The 21,498-nt window shown below is 48.3% G+C and overlaps 2 protein-coding genes across 2 annotated transcripts in view; both read right to left on the reverse strand.

Annotated features, from left to right (window-relative positions):
- Positions 1 to 4,315, reverse strand: part of LOC135829541 (dynamin-1-like) — a 36,135-nt gene extending 31,820 nt beyond the window's left edge. The window contains exon 1 of the mRNA XM_065341937.1: positions 3,954 to 4,315. Coding sequence (XP_065198009.1) covers positions 3,954 to 4,108 — 155 coding nt within the window. The 5' untranslated portion in view covers positions 4,109 to 4,315. The remainder of the gene's footprint in view (positions 1 to 3,953) is intronic.
- A 1,125-nt stretch (positions 4,316 to 5,440) lies between these two features.
- On the reverse strand, positions 5,441 to 17,078 carry LOC135829706 (CD63 antigen-like). The gene is made up of 8 exons (XM_065342097.1): positions 16,861 to 17,078; positions 13,769 to 13,810; positions 13,075 to 13,227; positions 10,894 to 10,968; positions 9,469 to 9,573; positions 8,594 to 8,782; positions 7,999 to 8,082; positions 5,441 to 6,655 (listed from the first exon to the last, which is right to left on the reverse strand). Exons 1-8 carry the CDS (start codon positions 16,927 to 16,929, stop codon positions 6,587 to 6,589), a joined length of 786 nt encoding a protein of 261 aa, XP_065198169.1. The 5' UTR covers positions 16,930 to 17,078; the 3' UTR covers positions 5,441 to 6,586.
- Positions 17,079 to 21,498: the final 4,420 nt, after the last annotated feature.

A 21,498-nucleotide genomic window follows, 5' to 3' on the forward strand; every position in this document is an offset into this window, starting at 1 on the left:
TGGAGCTCCACATGAAGGGAGAGGGTAATACACCTCGTGGAGCTCCACATGAAGGGAGAGGGTGATACACCTCGTGGAGCTCCACATGAAGGGAGAGGGTGATACACCTCGTGGAGCTCCACATGAAGGGAGAGGGTGATACACCTCGTGGAGCTCCACATGAAGGGAGAGGGTGATACACCCCGTGGAGCTCCACATGAAGGGAGAGGGTGATACACCTCGTGGAGCTCCACATGAAGGGAGGGGGTGATACACCTCGTGGAGCTCCACATGAAGGGAGAGGGTGATACGCCTCGTGGAGCTCCACATGAAGGGAGAGGGTGACACACCTCGTGGAGCTCCACATGAAGGGAGAGGGTGATACACCTCGTGGAGCTCCACATGAAGGGAGAGGGTGATACACCTCGTGGAGCTCCACATGAAGGGAGAGGGTGATACACCGCGTGGAGCTCCACATGAAGGGAGAGGGTGATACACCTCATGGAGCTCCACATGAAGGGAGAGAGGACTTCAGCAAAACAGTACAAGCACTGTACAGTAGTTGCTTGACGAAAATCAGAGGCAGGACAATTTTTTTTGTGAAGTTAGTTCATGCATGTAGCTATCAGAATCTTGTGAAGTTCATGCTATGAAATTTGAATAACGCACGAGTATGGTGCGTGCGTGTGCGTGTGTGTGTGTGTGTGCGTGCATAATTATGGTCTGTGCTTTGTGGATAGAGTGGATAGAGTGGGTAATCCAGGGACTCCTATAGAAATGGATTGTTTTTGACAGCTGCACAAACAATAATTATTTACCTGTAGATCGGGCACAGCGGAGAGTTACAACGAAAAGGACCAGCTCCTCACAGATGTCGCCGATCTGTATAATGAAGAGCTCGATCGAAAGGCGGACAAAGAGTCAACGGCCAAGAAGGCGGACGCCGATAGGCGTCTCGGGATGCAGATCCGTGAGGACTCCCTGAAGCCCTTGCGTGAGAAGGCCGCTACTGCAGCGCAAGGCGCAGGTGAGAAGACTTCTACTAGTGCACGTTTTCTCTTGTTATAAGTTGGTATGCAAATGAAAAAGAAGGATTATTTTCTTTTGAAATGTATGAATGGTATCGCACGCTCATCTATAATCTGCTCTGTGGAAAAACACAAAGGAGGTCTTCCACACCTGGTTGTATTTCCATGTTTCTTTATTTTTACGCAGAACCCGCGGCAAAGCGCCCGAAGGTTGATGAACCACGGGCAAAAGACAACGCCACCGGGAAAGGTGAGGATCAACTATCTCTTGTGACTTCAGATCTGTGCATGGCACAAGGTTGCTGCATCTGTGGCTAAAACACAGCAAGATAATCAACTGGGCTAAGCCTTTCCTCAAACGTTGCCTTATTTTCCTCTCTTACAGAACACGCCATAGAGAAGAGACAAGCCGTTCTCGCCGACATGCGTCAGCATTTGTCTGATCTCAAGAAGATGAAGCAAGAGGAGATGGATATGACAAGGGAGGAGCTTGAGGTCAGGAGGCAGGAGTCAGGGAGCTGAAGGGCAGCCATGAGTCGGTCTATGTCACATTTCTGGAAGCGGAAACACTCCCTCCACTTCGAGTCTGTCCACTTTGGATCGGTTCGGTCGAACCGAACATATCCGGCCGCCTCCTCTGGTTCCTGCACACGATCGTTGTCCTCCTCCTCCTCTCCATCCAGCTGCTGCAACAAATCGATTAGCCGATCTGCCAGCTCCAGATCACCATCAGCTCCGTCTAGCAGCATGGCTTCAAGCAGTAGCAGAACAGCATCCCAGTCTTCCGCCAAAGCCATAACGGTATAAAAAAAAACTACACTAAACTAGAGAACTAAACTAAACTAAACTGAACTACAACAAGAACTAGTCGCTTGTGCTTGGGGTGCGCGTCGCGCACGGGGTTGCCATGGGCAGGCACGTAGTCCGAAAACTACGTATGGCGGAACACAGACCGGCATGCAGTGTACGTAAAACTTTCCGTAGGTCGATAACGGTTTCTACTAACGTAATTACGTTATGCGGAACCTCTCTATTGCAGCACAAAAGCGTGCTTATGTGCCTATGCACTAGGGGTCAAACGGGTGTACCTTTAACTAACGAACGGGTAATTTTCTTAACGGGCGGGTTAACGGGTACCCTTTAGCAGCCATATTATTTTTTTGCGCGTTTCTCACATAAATCATGATTTTAATTTGTATATTCTCAGGTTGTATTTTGATGGGTTTTTTTTTTATTTATTATTATTTTTTTTTTATTGGGAACACAGCCCTACAAAGAGACATGCTACATTATGATTCGCAATTGATTCGTGTATCATAATATTATTATGGCAAAGAAGGTTCCAAATGAATGTCATCCGTGCATTTTGCCCATGTACATAACTTCACAGGCAGTAACTTACAATCGTACATGTAGATGGTCCTACAAGCTACATGTATTTTGATACATGTACGCAAATTAACTGCAGATCGATGTGATTCAAGCCATGCAAGGACAGAGTGGTTTAGCAAAACTTCCGTGATCTCGCGCAATCCTATTTGCTATGTTCGCAGAGAACTGGTACTCGTTGCATTCAGAAGATGTTCGCGCCCATAGCTAGCTGGGGTGCCTGACACAGCTGATGTGCTGCTGGCCAGCTAGGTGCTAGTGCTAGCTTGTTGAACTCGTGAAATGAATCTTCACAAATCCGTAATCTTGTATGCAATATTTCGAACTACTTTTCAGCTCGTCGATTGAAGGAACAAACTACAACCATGAGTATCATACATGTAGCTACCACCTACGGACATCACCGTTTGTGACACTCCGACTGGTCACTCAGCCTGGTGACACTAGTTCATCAAGTACTGTGGCAGGTTCGATGTCGGAGAACCATCGTAACTTTCTAGTTACTCAGCTGCCACCTCGAACGAGTTTCAAGTCTTGCATTTTCTCACATCACAATCAAAAACCTCCAGTACGAGGATTTTTACTTGCACTAGAGTGGAGAGAACAACTGTCAAGTCTGTCTTTCAGCCTGCTCCTGCCTGATAAAGTCGAAAGCAGGAATGCACAGGAAAAAGGAAAAGAGTATCCGCACTCCTATTTTGAGTCTTGAAATACGATAGGATGACCTTTTTTTTTTTTTTTTTTTTTTTTTTTTTACAAACGGGTACCCTTTTACTAACGGTACCTGAGATTAACGGGCGGGTACCCGGGTACCCGGTACACCCGTTTGACCCCTACTATGCACTGTCCCAATTCCCCTGCTACTATTATATTTTTTAATTTCGGCCAGTCGGCTACAATCATTAATTTTCATCTGGGGGGGGGGGGGGTTAGACAAGGGGAAGTAGCCATGTAGAGGCGTGAGCCCGCCTTTCGGCGCCAGGAGTTGCAGCTCGCTCGACTCGACTCTACTGAGTGAAGAGAACCCATACATTGACCTGGTGAGCTGCGTTGTGGGGATTTTGCAGTCAGATGTGCGACTAGGGTAAAACATGTAATATTAGGTGCATCAAAATTTCGGTGCCAGGGACCTGCCAGGTTTCAGGTGTAACTTAGAATTAGGTGACAAACATTCACCTCACGTGACATAGAGTACACACTCTTGTGTCACTTAGGTGTAATCTTAATTTAGGTGACTGGATTTTCTACCGAAATCACCGAAATTAAAGTTACACCGAAAATTCTCTGTTTTACAGTATTCAAATCTTGTGCACACTATCTTCCAATTTCCCTGCTGCTTTTTTCTACTTTTATCTTCAGTTTGACTACAACTACTGTACTCACTTCGTCGTGGAGGGTGAGACATGGGGAATTTGCCATACTGGCGTTTGAGCCTGCCTTGCTGCTGCTTTTAAATTTTTTGTGCGTGCACTCTCCCAATTTCACTGCTACTATCCAAATCATGGCATGCGTATCTACGACTATAATACTGCACCGTGTACACGAACAACAGCTTACTTTCCCACGCAGTTTTCCAGTACGGACGATTTACCAGCTGACTGTCCTCCCACCACGGCGATCTGCGGCAGGTCGATCGACGGCGCATTGGCCATCGAGGCGAAGGCATCTTGCAGTTTGTTGACGATGGGAATCAAATCCTGCAAGGTAGTCATGACGGATGGCTGACCGCAAATTCCTCCAAACCCCGGAGAGCGGTGCCCAATTTGTGAGGCCTACCACCGAGCTCTTGTATGGAGAGCAGCAGGTCGAACGAAATAATTTTAGAAGCTTTCAAGCACATAGACCGCAAACATTTCTCCTTCCAATCAGCTAAAAATTTCCAAACTGGAAAAGTTTGTTTCGCGGAAGAAAACAAACAAAAACTGGAAAAGGACCAGCTAGTGCAGTGTCGAGGCACGTCACAAACTCGACCAGGGAGTCATAAAATACCAACTCGACTGGCATGTGTCAGCAAAATGAGCAAAATAATGATACATAATATGTACCGGTACAAGGGCAGACCCGAATTTGCTAGCAATTCTTCTAGCAAAATATCGAAGAATTTTGAAAGGGAATTTGCTGGCAAAATGGAGCAAAATATCGGTGTGTTGGCTGGGAATTGGGAGATTTTACACATATACGGTGCACATGACTCATTTCGGCACAGTTTTACCAACACGTGACTCACTTTTTCTCATTTTTGCCAACACGTAACCCACTTTCGGTCAGTTTTCTCACACGTGACACAAATTTTGGAGCAAAAAGGGAGCAAAATATCGAGTGGCCTAGCAAAATGAAAGCAAAATTTCGACGATGCACGAGCAAAATTATGCCGCAAAATATCGAGATTCAGCTGGCAAATTCGGGTCAGCCCTAACCGGTACACGGTATTATGATCGCTCACGTGACAGCATCCGAAAACTGCACAAAAGTCATGGTGTTGTATGACTGTACTCTGTAGTCTACACTGTATACGTGTAGGTGTGCTTGTCCAAACTAATACTTGCAAAAGGGCTCGGGGGCGTTGGTTTCTGCAGTAGAATCTACCAAGTACCATGATCACGATGATCTACGGGGTAGATACTGGGGAGCTGCCCCCCCCCCCCCCCCCCCCCCAATGATCGCACAATGTATGTATGGGCCCGCATCATGTGAGCATTGGTGCTGCTTTCGGCACGTGGGCGGGTCGGATTCAAGTTCTTTGGCCATGACTGTACGTCAACTTGCACTAAGTACACAGCTGTTTTGTATGCGGACAGCAGCACGGTTGAGAGCTGCTATCACACTGAGCCGCGGTGGCTGCGGCCACTGTGACTACACTTTTTCTGAGGACATCCCCACGGCGACGCCCTCGGAAACATCGGCCGTCCAACCACAGTCCAATGTCGGTGTAACGGCCTGACAAGATCAGGTCCACACAAAAAACTGAGGCCGGTGCGGCGCCGTTGAGCCGCAAAGCCAGGTACATGTACCATGCCACTTGCACGGCAGAGTGTCGCACAACCATAACATATACATTTTTTTAACGTTTCTTTCACAGGATTATCAGATGACTGTGATCCGTGAGATCGAGAAAAGAGAAAAAGAACGCAAAAATCAGAGACTGAAGAGTCAGAATGGCAGCAAGCAAAAGCAATTACACTACTCAGAACGCCTACTGTGGGGCTCTACGCGGCGCAGCGGACTGGAGACATGCTTTAATTACTGCTAGGCTATACGCTTAATCACTAACGGCTGGCGAGCGGGCCTAAAACTGTCTAAAAACAAACACACCACACACACACACACACACACACGCACGCGCGAGCGCGCGCGCGCACACACACACAGACAAACCAGGGGCAATCATGACTTTTTTTTGTGTAACATGCCTGATAGCAAGCATTGCCGTATACAGCTGCGAATGCGCTAAATGCGACCAGCCAAAAAAACTAGCGCAATGACGGTCGCTGTGATACGCAAATACGCACGCAATCCAAGCAGATACGTCTTTCAAACAAGCCGCGGAGCTCCAAGATGAGACCTTACAGGTCTTTGTAAATGTAATGAGTGCCTTCCGTAGTCAGATAGCGTCAGTGCAAAGAGAGATAGATAGAGGGAGAGAGAGAGAGAGAGAGAGAGAGAGAGAGAGAGAGAGAGAGAGAGAGAGAGAGAGAGATAGAGAGAGAGAGAGAGAGAGAGAGAGAGAGAGAGAGAGAGAGAGAGAGAGAGAGAGAGAGAGAGAGCGCGCGCATACACGCAACGATCAAAAGATTGACTGCAAATGAAGCAATTGAGCACAAAGTGAGCACGCTCAACTGTGGCTACGTGAGCGCGCTTCGGTCAAGTGCATGACTGAAGGTGCTACTGCATGTAGGTTGTTTTGTGATTTGAATTATAATTTGTAAATACGTAAACGTGCATAGCGATCGGGAACAGCAAAAGGGAAAGAATCTAGGGGAGGAGGGGATAAAGAATAGGGAATAAAACAGCCGGCTGCTTACGCACCCGGCGCGGCAAGATGACCAACTTGTCTGCACAGCTGAGTGTGCCAGCCAAGCGGCGTGCAATGCGTCAGTGTGCCGAGCTGTGAGTGTGTCCATCGCAGAGCTAGACGGTCAGAGCCGTGTGCAGCCATCGCCGGGTGTGAGCAGTGGCAAGTGGCCAGTCACCTAGACGGCAGTGTACTCGTCCTTCTTGATGGCCGTCTGCAGGCAGCAGGCCATGGTGATCACCAGCAACTGTGCACGTAGGGCAAGCAACGTACGCACAACGCACACAGAACAGACAAGCACACGCGTACGTACGTACACATACACACATAGTACACACACATGCACAGCTCAAAATAGTATTATGACTCCACAGGACTGAACATGCATAGTTGATAGCAAATAGCCAGTTTATCTGCATGCTAGCAAGTGTTCTCTGGCCCAGGAGAATGTGTGAAACCGCCCGGGTCAGAGGCCATTGTCAAAGACCAGGATAAGCTGGTTCCATCTTGGGTCTTTATGCAGGCTTTACCTGCCCCCCCCCCCCCCCATGCCGTCATGAGAGAGTTCGAAAAGCTCAATGCCACTACTTTGGCAACTGAGAGAGTTCTGATATGGCTATCACAGGATGGACAACCCACACCAAGTGTCCAGGCAATAGTGTGTTGTGTCACTTGTGTCACAGGGCATGCAAAGGACAGGTACTTGAAATTGTCCAGTACATTGTTACTATAAGTCATCGGAAAAATTATTTTGGTAGTCTTTAGTGCCAGGACACATTCAGCTTGGGGAGGGGGTGGCAGGTCATGATCCACAGTGAACACCAGCACTAATAGAGACACTTCAGAACAGATGGCATTACATGCCATGACCAATCACCATCTGAATGCTGCTCAAGGGCCTGTGGCACCACACTATAAGGACTACGTTTCAGATGACACCCAGTCCACTGGATACGGCATGTGCAACTATTACAATAATTATTATCTTCCACACACATACCATTGCACACCCTGGGTACCCCTATAATGAATGGTCACTTGAGCTATGTGATCACATGATCTTCTGGAAATAGTATCACTAGCTGAATGACCAGGCCTGTGACCTGCTGGACAATGTGAGTGAGAGATTGCCCGTGATCATGTGACCTGCTGAACAGTGCGAGTGAGATACTGCCTGGGATCATGTGACTGCCTGGGATCGTGTGAACTGCTGGACAGTGTGAGTGAGATATTCCTATGATCATGCGATCGCGTTGCGACGTGCTCCACAATGCTCCACAATGCAAGTGAGATATTGCCTGGGCTCATGTGACGTGCTAGAGAATGTGAGTGAGATATTCCTATGATCATGCGATCGCGTTGCGACGTGCTCCACAATGCTCCACAATGCAAGTGAGATATTGCCTGGGCTCATGTGACGTGCTAGAGAATGTGAGTGAGATATTGATATTCTCGGTTCCTGCTCAGTCCGAGGGCATGGAATGGCCATCATTCCCTTTCACAGGGCCTGTACAGTAAAATGTGTCAAGGGGACCACTCTGACCAACTGCCTCATAGGACAAGCACAACCAGGTCCAAGGGATGTCTTACCTCAAAGACAGCAACACCAACTCCAGCACCAGCAATGGCCTTCCAGTATTGCTTGACCTCGCTTAGGATCTCATCAAAACAGCCCTGTCAATGACACACCAAGAAAGAGAAAGAGAGAGAGAGAGAGAGAGAACATGATAATTATTTTGCGTCATATTCTTCGTGGGGAAAACTCTACGTTCAGTCTTGAAAACTTGAAAACAGAAAAATCGACAAACAGTGAAATGTTTGTATGCCTCCAAGGACCATGAAAAATTGCACTTTTAGCCAAGATAAGCCTTTACATCAACCACCACATTATCTCGTCGTCAATCGTCTAAATGTGGACTGGATGGCACGGGCTGGGAGCGGTAAGAATGAAATCGGTTTACCACATCAGTGGCAGCGGTGAAATTTGAACCCATGCCTCCGGAGAGACTGGAGGAGGGGGGGGGCTGGTGTTGTTGCAAAGTGTGTCTGTCGTCGGGCGTTTAAAACTTGATGATGGGCTTCCCCGATCCTCTCCCTCTCACACGCATACACACAACTCAGGAGGACACTTTCAGTCAAAAATACTTAAAAATAGTCAGACAACAATCATTCTGTGTCACTGTACCTGCGAGTAGAAGTCGGGAGCGTCCACGTAGCAGAATTGAACTGTCTGATTGCTGGTACCAATGTACGTAGAGTTCGGGAACGGGCAGCACGAGCCAGGGTAGACAAGCGGGAAGCTCTCGTCAAACACATCCCTCCAGCCAGTGATGTTGTTCCAGTTGGTGTAGTTGTCCACGCCGCAGCATTTGACCTGTGTCGAGCAGTGCACATGGGTATATGCGTACACACACACACACACACACACACACACACACACACACACACACACACACACACACACGCACGCAGGCACGCACACACACACACACACACACACACACACACACACACACACACACACACACAAAGAATGTTAGTTCACACAAAATACTCCGCACGTAAATCGGTTTCAAATACTCCAAAAATGCTTGTCCCATAGGAAAGCACTGCACCAGGATACAGCGGTAGCAGCAAATACAAAGTTACAGATGTTATTGTTGAGGTGTGCTCCTGAGTGAAATCATCAGACATGGTGGATAGTGGTGATCTTGCCAGCATACGTATAAAGGAAGGGGGGGGGGCACAGCGGGGGTGTTGAGATGTCAGTGGTCCTGAGTGTAATCATCAGACATGGTGGACAGTGGTGATCATGCCAGCATACGTATAAAGGAAAACAGGGTGTCGCTTGTCCTGGTTGGGATCATCCGATACCATGGTGGATAGTGGTGATGATGCAAGCATACATACAAGGGAAGGGGGCGAGGGGAGAAGGGATGCCAACAGCAGGGATGGTGAGGTGGTCAGCGATCCTGAGTGTGGTGATATGGATTAGGTGTTGGCTTGATTGAGGACCTCTATTTGCACGAATGCAGCAGCTCTGCATTGCAGATGGCTTACCTTGCGCTGAACCTCGTCCCATGCCTTGGTGTCGGTGAGGTCGGGATCTCGCGGGTCATAGTTCAGCTGTGTTTCCTTCATGCCATCCGTCACTATGTTCTCCAGCTAACAGCGAGACAAGGAAGAAGAAGAAGAAGAAGAAGAAGAAGAAGAAGAAGAAGAAGAAGAAGAAGAAGAAGAAGAAGAAGAAGAAGAAGAAGAAGAAGAAGAAGAAGAAGAAGAAGAAGAAGAAGAAGAAGAAGAAGAAGAGGAGGAGGAGGAGGAGGAGGAGGAGGAGGAACGCGAAACACAACACCGTGCATCAGGCATAGCAGACTTTGTGTGTACGTGTGCCAACGTGCTGAATCAGGGCAGTGTTCATCAATGAGCACCATCTGCTATACAATTGTGTTGAGAAACAAGAGCAAGACTTCCCCAACATAGTACTTTCTATTTTCAGGATATAGAAATCCCATAGTATGCTATCCAGGGTACTTTATATGGAAGAAGTTTCACTGTGTGCACATACAGGTAGAAGTGTTCTACACACACAATAGAGGTGAAAGGCTGTCAGGCTGTAACTTTAAGTTTCCCGCAGCGCATTCAGCGATCATCAGACAGCAGCATTTGCTACCGAATCCTCTACGAGCAGTGTGTGTGTGTGTGTGTGTGTGCGTGTGCGTGCGTGTGTGTGTGTGTGTGGTGAGCCCATAAGTGGGATCATTTCAAGTCCACCCTAGTTTGGGGATTTCAGGGGGTGTCGGCCGTTGGGTGGTTCAATGGCCAATTGAGTCATCTTTCCAAGATTCCTTTTGAGTCTCTCTCCCCTCTCCCGGGGAGACCCACGTGACCAGTTTTGGCAGTGAGCAAGTACAAGTACAAGTACAAGTGTGTGTGTGTGTGTGTGTGTGTGTGTGTGTGTGTGTGCGTGTGTGTGTGTGTGTGTGTGTGTGTGCACGTGCGTGTGTGTGTGTGTGTGAAGTGTAGACTTGGCAATGGGTCACAATTGCTAATGAGTTGTGAGAGTTGTCGTATAGTTTTATATTATAATATTCCTAAAGCAGGGAAGTGGGTGCAAAATAGGGCTTGAAAGTGATGACGTCAAAAACGGCCTGGGAGTAGTAAATTGACATCAGATTTCTATTTTGGATCCACTAAGGTGTGACTTTGCTATTGCCTCAGTATGTGGGTGCATAGCAACCCACTCATGTCGTATGCAGGTGCAACTTTTACTTCGCCACCAGTTGTAACCCCGCCCCCACTAGCCAAATCAGTCAGTTTCACTGGCAACATCACCTTGCTGTGAGTGAGACCGCTTGAAATGTGCTTGGATCCATACAAAAACTGGATCCAGGTGGATCCAGTTTTCGAATTTTTCAAATTGTTGCTATGCCATTGCTATGGAGTGACGTAGCACTTTCAAGCCCTATACTGCACAATACTTACATCGTTACGGCGCACAAAACCAAAAATGCCACCGGCAATCTGTATGGCGAAGATCACCAGCACCAGCACTGCATACTGTGCACAGAGACACACACACACATGGACAAACACACACGCACAAACATGCACAAACACATTAGGAACTTAATAAGAACTCGGATGTTGAGCCAATAGCAATATGTAAAGAGAAAAGGACTGTGTGTGTGTGTGTGTGTGTGTGTGTGTGTGTGTGTGTGTATGTGTGTGTTTGTGTGTGTGCGTGTGTGTGTGTGTGTGTGTGTGTGTGTGTGTGTGTGTATGTGTGTGTGTGTGTGTGTGTGTGTGTGTGTGTGTGTGTGTGTGTGTGTGTGTGTGTGTGTGTGTGTGTGTGTGTACCGATGCAGTACGGGTGCAGGTTCTACTGCTCCACGGACTTTCCAATTGTCTACCGACTAAATTCTAATTCAACCAAGAAGAGACTTGATTAGTCACCTTCCTTAGAACCAGGTGCGTCGGCTCCTCCAATCTACTATCCCATGGCTGGATATCTACTATCCCACGGCTGGATATCCTGGGCCATTCTTCTAGCCAGCTGGTCTGCCTGTTTGCCTGGTGGCCATTGTAGTTTCTGGCGTGTTCCTGCTTTTGTTGCTGGCTTGCTGGGGAGCGCCGTGCGCTTGCCGTGCTGGCCTGCTTTGGACGGCGGGCAGTCGTGGAGTGCTAGTAGTTTGCCTGTGTAGCGTGCTGGAGTTCATCACCTAACGGTCGACGTTTCGCACCTCCAGCCACACTGCGGTCATCAGTGCATGGCATGTGTACGGTAGTACATGACTATCATCATCCTAGTGCTGCATCCCTGGCCCTGTGGCTGGTGTTTCTGCACGGCCGTGCTTGCAGTTTGCTGTGTCTGGAGTGGGCACGTCGCAGCCGAGGGCTGCGGGTACTCGCACTTGCTGCGCATCCAGTCGGAACACAGGCACCTGTAAGTCTTGCTCTTGTGCAAGCAAGGGAAGATGCTGCCAGAACTGATACTCTGGCCGAGACGGCCGCTCCACAAATTTCGGCAATGTGGATCTTCAAAATACAGTTGTGGAGACTGGGGTTGTGTTCCTGATGCTCCTCTGGATGCCCAACGTGGATGGGTTCCTAGAAAAGGACCAAGGGCGAGAGTGCCGGGTCCATGGCTCCTTGCTGTGACTGGAACATCCCAGGTTTCGGTCCCTGCCCCGTCATCAGTGTCGTTGGCTGTCTCCGCAGCAGAATCCACCCAATCGCCAGGTGCTGCGGGTAGCAACGACGCTGCAACTTCATCAGTCTCTTCTGATTGCCGTCGATGCTCCAGTCTCCGCGTCCACATCGATGTCGGATTCTGGTGCTTGCGTTGACCTCAGGTCGTTGAATGTCAGTATGACATCAGTCAGTGTTGTGCTAACTGTCGCACGTTCTGATCCACCGGTATCCTGCTTATAGTTGTTAGTGTTGGCCAAACAACGGATAGCTTGTAAACCCTTGATCCTCCCATTTTATGTAAAGAGAAAAGGACCTATACGTTACTAGTTATAACTAACAGTCCACCAAGGTAACGAGGTAATATGCAGTCAGATAGTGCGACAACAAGGCACAAAAGTGACAAGGACATTGAGACATTTGACGACCTGACACCTGGCATTTGGTGAACTGCTAGTCATAACTAGTAACTTATAGGTCCTTTTCTCTTTTCATATTACGATTGGCTCAACATCCGAGTTTTTATTAGGCACACCTCTCTCATTACCTTCGTTGAATTTCCAATTAGAATTAGTTTTCGGGTTTTGGACCTACCACTCCATACATTGGTTCAAGTAAAACCTGGCCGGATTTGATAGACCTCTAGAATAGTTACTAATGATATACCTATGGAGAGTACTGGATAGACCAGCCCGGGATTGAGGCCTGGGCATCGCATGCCTGTTGCACAATACCAAGTTGACACTTACAAAGATGAGAAGCCCATGGTTTCACGTCAAACTCCAGTTTGATTTTGAGTTTTCGGGCTTTGGATCCTAGCTGGATCAGCCCTGGGTACTAGCTGGACCAGTCCAGGGTCCTAACCGGACCAGCCCAGCCTCGGGTACTAGCGGGACCAGCCCAGCCAAGGATCCTAGCTGTACCAGCCCAGGTGGACGGGGGGGGGGGGGGGCATAATGCCAAGCTGACACTTACAAAGATGAGAAGGCCACGGTGTTCTTTCCACGCACCACAGCAGCCGGAGAAGCCGATAACGAGAACGAGGGCTCCACCGACCATCAACGCCACCGGTCCAAACGACGTGGACGTATTGATGATGGCGATCTTCTCATCGTTCTTACGCTGAACCTGTACATTGTGCATGCGTGCGGACACGTGGACAAACGTGCATGTACGCACACATAGGCATGCGAGCGAGTGTGCACAAAAACACACACACACACATGCAGGCATTGTCAAGAACACGTAATACAATGGTACCGAAGCGTATTTGAGTGTCTACATGTACATGATTGAGACAAAGACATCTCTCGTTCAGTCAGGCCTTTCCAGCGTAGACTTGAGCCAAGCAACTGGCCCATGCACATCACTGGCAAAGCACCACGCGCACACACTCATGCACACGCACGTGCGCACACACCTGCATGTGTGCTCGCGCGCGCGCGCACGCACACACACACACACACACACACACACACACAGTCACACGCATGGAACAACGAGACACATCTCATACGAAACCACTCAGACCAGCTGGCCACTGTACGTACTAGTACCGACGCAAGCCTCACCATCACTATGCTCCCACTATGCAATTTTTTGTCTTTGCCTGTGAGCTGTGATCATTGTAAAAAAAAAAAAAAAAAACCCACGTAGAACCGTGACTTACCTCAGAATAGGCTCCTAGTGCAAGAATACCGATACCCACCAGCTACAGACACACGGGAGAACACCAGACACACAGATGAACAACAGACACGCATGCCGACAGTGAGAAATAACAAGGGGCATGGCATTCAAAAAAAGGGGTAAAGTTCGCAAGAACATAATTACGCTGGTTCGCATTTGTGGGTCCCTATGTTGCATGAGCCACGCATACCCATCTGGCGGACATGTGCCGTGAAGAATGGCGCTCACCGATGAAGGCCACAGAGGAACATCATTTCCACGTCCACGCTGGCACGTCGCGGAGTAAGACTTGCAAAGTCCCACCCGGCATTACCGGCTAACGCGCTCCCAGCCACGCCATGCAACATCGCACTGTACCTAGTGCTACTAAATCCTACGGTCGGACTTCGCCCACCACAACTGTACAGCGAACTCGAACGAGCAGTTGTCCAGCGTGACCTACTGTAAATATACAAATTTTCGGCAGCTATTTAATTTCGGCTATATTCGGCACCACAGTACGAAGTAGTGGTTGCGACTTCGGCGATGATTTGTAAGAAAGGTCTGCTCCCCACACCGGAGCTCGCGCTATTCCGCCGACTTTACTTGACACTTGACTGACTCACGACTGCCATCCAGAGCACACGAGAAGCCCATCGAACCTTCGACTCGGCAAACCTGCAAGAAAGCACCACTCCCTGCTCAATACACAGTGTTTCGGGGAATTCACCCCTCATCAGTTGAGCTTGAGTAGGCTGAGGAAGATTGTGCCTGAAGAGCACCACTTATATAGTGCTCTCCAGGCACACACATATTCGGCACCGACCCAAAAACGCCTAAATTAAAACGCCGATGAAATTTTTCACAGCATCTGTCGCACTATACCATGCCCTCTACCCCACGCCGAAAATAAATCGCTGCCGAAATGTCAAAAATCGTGAAGTGCCGAAATTTTGCACCGCCGGAATTTTGTATATTTACAGTATACACCGGCACGCATATCTCGTGAATATTGCGAGTGAATACGCGAGTATCTCCTCCCTCCCCGCTCCCAAACAAATCTGCTAACGAATAGCAAGTCATGCGTGTGCATGAGCCATATCGATGTGAGTACATTCGTAGTGTCTTATAAAATAATAATATAATATTTCACGGTTCACGCGAGACTCGGCTGGAAGCCGAGTTTTCCGCATCCGCCGTGAGAACGCCACCACCCTCTAGGATCAAGGCGCAGTGTCTTATAAGTAAAACACTGATCTCCAATGTGAATGCCAGCTTTGCACATAGCAGTATCCACACAAAGGCTGCAAGAATCATATTTTCGTGGCACGCGTGGTGATGATCAGCAAGAAAGGTCAGCCAGTGCACTCCGGACGGACATTTAGTTTTTACAGTTTGCAGGCATGAGACTCAGCTAGAGACCGAGTTTTTCGCGTCCCGCATCCCGTAGGAATGTCACCACCCTCGAGGATCAAGGCGCCTGGATGGACATGCTTCATGTTTAAAAAAAATTCAGCCCAGTTGGTCCTGGAAATGCCTTCGCCTAGTGTCGCTACAACACAGGACCACAAGTTCCTGGACTGGGCAAGGTGTGATCATTGAAAACTTATTCTAAATGAGCCTCCTAAACGTCACAGTTTCCGCATTCCACCACAAGCGAATGGCCATACAGCGCGCTAGTCGGGCTGCTACAGTCCAGCGCAGAGGTGAGTTGTGGCTTGCAGCATAACCTTGTGAAGTCGCTGGCGAATCTGAACGCAAGCCATGACTCACTGGAGACCTGAGTGTGACCTTTGCATGCTGGGAGCATATGGCCAGAACGTCCATTCGCAGACGGCATGGTATCAAGGTTATCGTGCTGCGCCACGCAAAGCCACCGTGCACGGTCATTCATCGACACTTGACAGAACTAAAAAAATCTAACATCGACAGAACCTGAACTGGACGCAAGAATTACGCAGACGTCTGTGTCAGAGAGGCGATCTATCGTGCGCGTGGTTTGCTGAGATTCAACGACGACCTAGCGGCTAGCGTGCACTGTCCTGTGTCGCCGGGAATTACGTTCTGGAAGTAACACGCTGCATGCAAGGACTAGGTAGCTCAAATCCAAACAGGCGTTTGAATACTTTTTTCTTCGTCTTTTCAAAGGCAAACGATTGACACCTCCCTGCTGTCATCGATCAAGTGCTTGTCGACGGACGACACTGCTCAGCGATACACCCCCGTGACCTGACGTCAACGCGCATGATAAGACACTGCATGGCAGGTACTAGTGCGTGCAGTGACAGAAAAGCGCGCGGGCTAGACTAGAGAGTGAGATACGAGTTATGACGGAAGAAAAGAGTGAGTAGTCTGCCGAGATCAAGCGAAATCAATCCAGTGCCAGAGTAGACTCGGCCTCTGAGAGGATTCGCAGCATCGGGAGGCGAGTAAAGAAAAGTAAGTAGTCACTGTCGCAGTCCTCCGCTATGCCAGCGAAACATCCTTGCCTAAATGTTCCTGCATGCCAGACCGCATACGCTACAGGAAGAACAGGGGTAGCTTTTGGGGGGAACAGGCGGTTGCTCGTGCACTGCGCACTTGACTTGAACTCCGGCTGTCAAAGGCTCCAACAAAACAAAACAAAACTTTCCAGAACGAGCAAGAGCGGCACTTTCCTGAAACCCAAACAAATCTGATCGCTCCGTGAAATGCATAGACAACAGCATCCACTTCACAAATGTTAGCACTGGACAAGATAAGTTGGACGCATGTCCCCCAAAGCCAAAACAGGGCCGTCACTGCGAATGCAGCCAGAATTACCCTCCTGATAATACAAGCGGAAAGGAACAGAATAAATTGTTGACGACTGGTGGCCTAACGCAGACGTTTCTACCGCCTAGCCCCAGCATGCACTACAGCAACACAACAGTACGGAACCTTCAACGACAACGAGAACAAAACATGTCCGTGTACGCTATTGTCGTATTGACAAAAATAGCGGGTAGAAACCAATCATCATAATTAATCGCCCAGCGTGCAAGCAGCAGCACGTGTACGTGTGCGTCTGCACTCACAGTCACGCACTAGCTAGCTCATAATCCAGCAGCTTACCCAGAACAGAACGTTGACGACAAACAAGACCACCTTGGACGCTTTAGCGAATGTTCCCTTCACGGCCATGTTTGCTATCTGATCCACCACAAGGCTAGTACTGCTGCTCTAAAAAGTAAAACACTTCAGTCAGGAAGGTCAACTAGCCGCCTCTACCTCTGCACAACACACTGCACTGAGCTGAAGACGTAGCTAGCTCTTGCTCAGCTCAGCCTCAACTCGGCTCAAGTCGGGGAAATCGAAATGCGTTTTTATTTCTTGAGCACAGGATCTAGGACGAACGCTTTTGTTCGTACAAAAATGTCGGTGCACAGGTACCGCGGTACCCGGTGTTGCATGCATGCATCGATGACATCAACTCATCAAGGAAGCATGCATGCATGCAGCGAAGCGAATCAAGGACTTTAGGTGAGTAAATCCGACGTCCAGCTGAAATCGTACCAAAATCGGTTTCACCTGCTCGTACCGCTGACAGGCTGACAGCACGGATTTTCGACTGCTTGTGTGAATACACTACTGTCACTAGTCACTAGTACTGAGTATTATCACTCCCTTAGTATTGACTCACATAGATTTTTGCCATACCTAAGCAGTCAAATATTCCTGCATATTTCACTCCTTAGGCCGTTAGGGCTATATTGACTGCTTATATTTGACTGACTGCTTAGTTAGGGGTTGCGCAGTTGAACGGTGCCTAGTGCAGCATTGTCACTGCATGAGTAGGTGGTGGTGCAACGGTTGTGCAATCATAAAACCGGGATTCATGAGGTTATCGTTCTGGAATTTGAAATACGGACTGTTTGTCGTGATAAATCTAATATTGACTTCGTACTTGGTCAGTATAGGAAATAAAAACCTCGTAAAAGACCTCGGCTTCGCCTCGGTCTTTTACTCGGCTTTTATTTCCTATATTGACCTCGTACTCAGTCAATATTAGATACGTAGTAGTACAGTCGACCTACATGTACATGTACATGTATATGCCTACTCTTATAACGATAACCTCTAACGATAACCTCTATAACGATATTACCCTTAACTTAATGGCCTTATAACGATATTTTTCTGCCAAACCAAATCACTCCATTGACTTGTGTATACAATGCCTTACCTCTATAACAATATTGCTATAACGATATTACTAGGCTTTGACGGATTATGCTAATATTTTCGTGAAAATATGCTTTTCGCATTGCTGAAAAAATTGCAGAATTATGCTATTTATATGCTAAAAGTTATCATATTATGCCGCATTATGCTCACCTATGCTGCTAATGTATTATGTATATGATGGTTCTGTGCAAAATAGCAGCGGAATTTTTTTGTAGAGGGCGTTGTACTGTAGTAGCAGAAGTTCAACGGGGTCAACGCACCATCCGACCTAGCCACGACCGTCACTGATTGTAGCCAGTGCAGGCTAATTTTTATTTTTCAAGGAAACCCTTCGAAAATGGTACCAATCGATTCAGCATGGCATTTTCATTCCTCCTGCAAAGTTTCAGCTGATTTGGAGTCATGACAAGGACGCTATGGCGATTTGAAGATCGAAAAACTTCACTTTTGTTTGTCAAGAAGAAAGACCATGATCGCACACAAATCATACAACCCGTGTGGCACAATGATTTTTGAACGAAGTTGATCCGGGGACCCCGTGCTTCGCGCATGCACGCATGCATACTGCACAGTACAGAGGCTTTTTTGAACGCAGATATTGTAGTTCTTCGTCTTCTTCGAAATGTCTTCCAAATGCGTGGTGCTGGTGTTGTTCTCAGCTTCGTCAAGGCAGAATGCAGCTGCATGTGATGCTCCTCAGCCTCCTGTGTGTTCATGCATGTTCTCTTTTCGCGTCTCGACATTGTAGCGTCCAGACTCAGCTCGACTGGAGAAGATTGAGGAGACTATGCTTTGATCCACATGGAAAATCGATGAAATTTGGTAATTATCGTCGGGCGCTAAAAAGCGCTGGGGAGCATGGGGCTAAAACTTCGTAGCAGTCATCCCTACCATGACAGGCATCGACTGGTATATGTTCCATTCTGTTCCCAACCACTACGGGTCGTCTGCGAAGCTTTCTTCTTCGCCGATTCTCGGACAGATCGTACGTCTTCGCACTGTATCTCTCGTCTCCCTCAACGGATCAAAACACGGTTTTCGCCAGGACGAACACAAACCCCCAGATTTCGCGGCGGCAACATCTTCGAGTAGGGAAAAGCTAGCAGCTAACCAGGAATCACCAAAAAACACGTGTAATACTCAGTGTGATTTGCGACAGCTGTCATTGTGCCGCCGCACCATGCATGTACCATGCACGGGAATGGAACACGGAGGAGTCGTTTTATTACGACAGCCTGCACTGGCTACTGATTGTAGTGGACTGGACATGTTATCAAGGGAGTCGTAAACCTACGACTTCCTGGTGCATCTACTGTCTTGTAGAACATGTGTGAGCGGACAAGGTAGAAAAAGGGCCCGGTCCCACATGCACTTGAGAGTTGCGGATCCGCTGCAGCGGTGTCGCAACAGCGTGTATCACCATGGAAACTGCGAGTAGCGGAACTTCCGCCGTGGCGGAAAGTTCAAATCCGCTACTCCAAAATATTTTTGGAGCGTATACTCTCCTGCGGAAGTTCCGCTCCTGCGACACTCTGACATAGTGAGCGATTTGTGTTGTTCGATTTTATTTTCGATCATGAAGTGGACAGTTTGACTTTAGTCAGAGCAGCTACGGCTACAATTGTACATGTATGTTGAAGTCAAGACTCGTTTGGCCAAGGTGAAGAGAGATACGGAGCGATAGGTGGATAGCCGAGAAGCTGAAACCGACGGCTGCGGCGTCGGCCAAAGACCAAATCCCGGACCTGTGAGCAGCCAAGCATGGCCATCATGTAAAACCACGCAGGGGGACCACTGTGATGTAGGTCAAGCAAGAGCGATACATGTACCACTATTACCAGTATCTGTAGCAGTTATCATTGCCATTGGTTATCGTCGACGTGCTGCTCAACAAGTTCGTACTAGAATTCAGCAACAAAATGTCGCTGCGGCCTCCATTGCCTGTCGACAACGTCTCGCCAATCGACCTCTACCCAACGGAAAATCCATTCTTTCAGATTACTAGTATAGTATACAGAACAAAGACTCAAAGTCAACAATACCGAACCCACGACATGTAGCTAATGCTTGATACTCAACAAAAACAACGACCTGTCCAACACCTAGTATCTACATCAACAGTACATCAGTGCTGCGTTGATGTGTCCACAAAGGACGAAACAGTTCTGTCCACAGACACAGTACTGACTAGACTGTACACCATCAGTACGTGCACGCGTACTTCGAAGTGAAAGCATGCTTGAGTTGCAGGAGAGCTGCACTGAATTTTTTGGAAGTCAGAGAGGCGCGCTCGCTTCGTTCGCCGTGCACGCGTGAGCATGTGAGACCACGCGAGCATTTTGTCGCAGGAGAGGTGCGACACCACTCCCGCAAAACCTTGTCGCACCAGCGGATCCGCCACTGCATGTGGGACCGGGCCCTTAAGGGGAAGTTAAGGCAAAAATTAAAATTTCACCAGTTGTAGTCTTCGGGGTGCTGAGTCGAATGGTCTTGGTCCGAGGAAGCTGAGACGCTCCCTTCCTACTTGAATCCCAATCGAACTCGCGCACTTCCACCGAAACTGGGTGACTGCGCCCTACGAGATGGGGATTTGTATGCAAAATGTCACTAAAAGCGCCATTTCGTTCTTATAAAAGCACGGATGACCGCGATTGGCCCATATGTTGTAGTCTTTTGGACGCTGAGTCGACTGGTTTTGGTCCGAAAAGGCTGCGATGCAGCGTTCCTCCTTTATTCCCAATCGAACATGGTTGAAGAAGCGGTCACGTGCTCCTGGGTGCCCAAATCACCTGGTCACCACGCCAGCAGGTGACAACTTTCACACCAAGGTTCAACTCGGGTTCAACTCGAGTGACAGGACTGCACCCAAAAAAGGTCAAACAGGCTAGTAAGTTGTACCGTGCAGGCACGGTGACCAGTTGACTGGTGTACGCAGGAGCACGTGACCGCTTCTTCAACCATGTTCGATTGGGAATTAAGGAAAAACGCCGCATCGCAGCCTTTTCGGACCAAAACCAGTCGACTCAGCGTCCCAAAGACTACAACATATGGGCCAATCGCGGTCATCCGTGCTTTTATAAGAACGAAATGGCGCTTTTAGTGACATTTTGCATACAAATACCCATCTCGTAGGGCGCAGTCACCCAGTTTCGGTGGAAGTGCGCGAGTTCGATTGGGATTCAAGTAGGAAGGGAGCGTCTCAGCTTCCTCGGACCAAGACCATTCGACTCAGCACCCCGAAGACTACAACTGGTGAAATTTTAATTTTTGCCTTAACTTCCCCTTTAACTGCAGTCTGGCAAAAACTGTTTTTTTGCATGAAGGTCACCTACAACTATCTGTTTTTCAGATCCCAAAGTTTCAGGCTGATACTATGGTGGGAAGTGCCTTACATTCACTATTTTCTAGATGCCGGTCAGTATTTTAACGTCTGTTTCGGGATGACTTAAACAGTCCACCCTTCAGTACAACCAAAACACTGAAAAAAAACCCATTATCTTGGCCTGTATTTCTCCACAAGTGTAT

Source organism: Sycon ciliatum, chromosome 13, assembly GCF_964019385.1.
Source record: "Sycon ciliatum chromosome 13, ocSycCili1.1, whole genome shotgun sequence".
Lineage (NCBI taxonomy): Eukaryota > Metazoa > Porifera > Calcarea > Leucosolenida > Sycettidae > Sycon > Sycon ciliatum.

Coding starts and splice junctions, on each gene's coding strand:
- LOC135829706 (XM_065342097.1), bottom strand. CDS start 16,929: ATGGCCGTGAAGGGAACATTCGCTAAAGCGTCCAAGGTGGTCTTGTTT. Junction 13,811..16,860: donor TCGTCAACGTTCTGTTCTGG/GTAAGCTGCTGG, acceptor GTGTGTCTGTAG/CTGGTGGGTATCGGTATTCT. Junction 8,783..9,468: donor GGGACGAGGTTCAGCGCAAG/GTAAGCCATCTG, acceptor TGCTCGACACAG/GTCAAATGCTGCGGCGTGGA.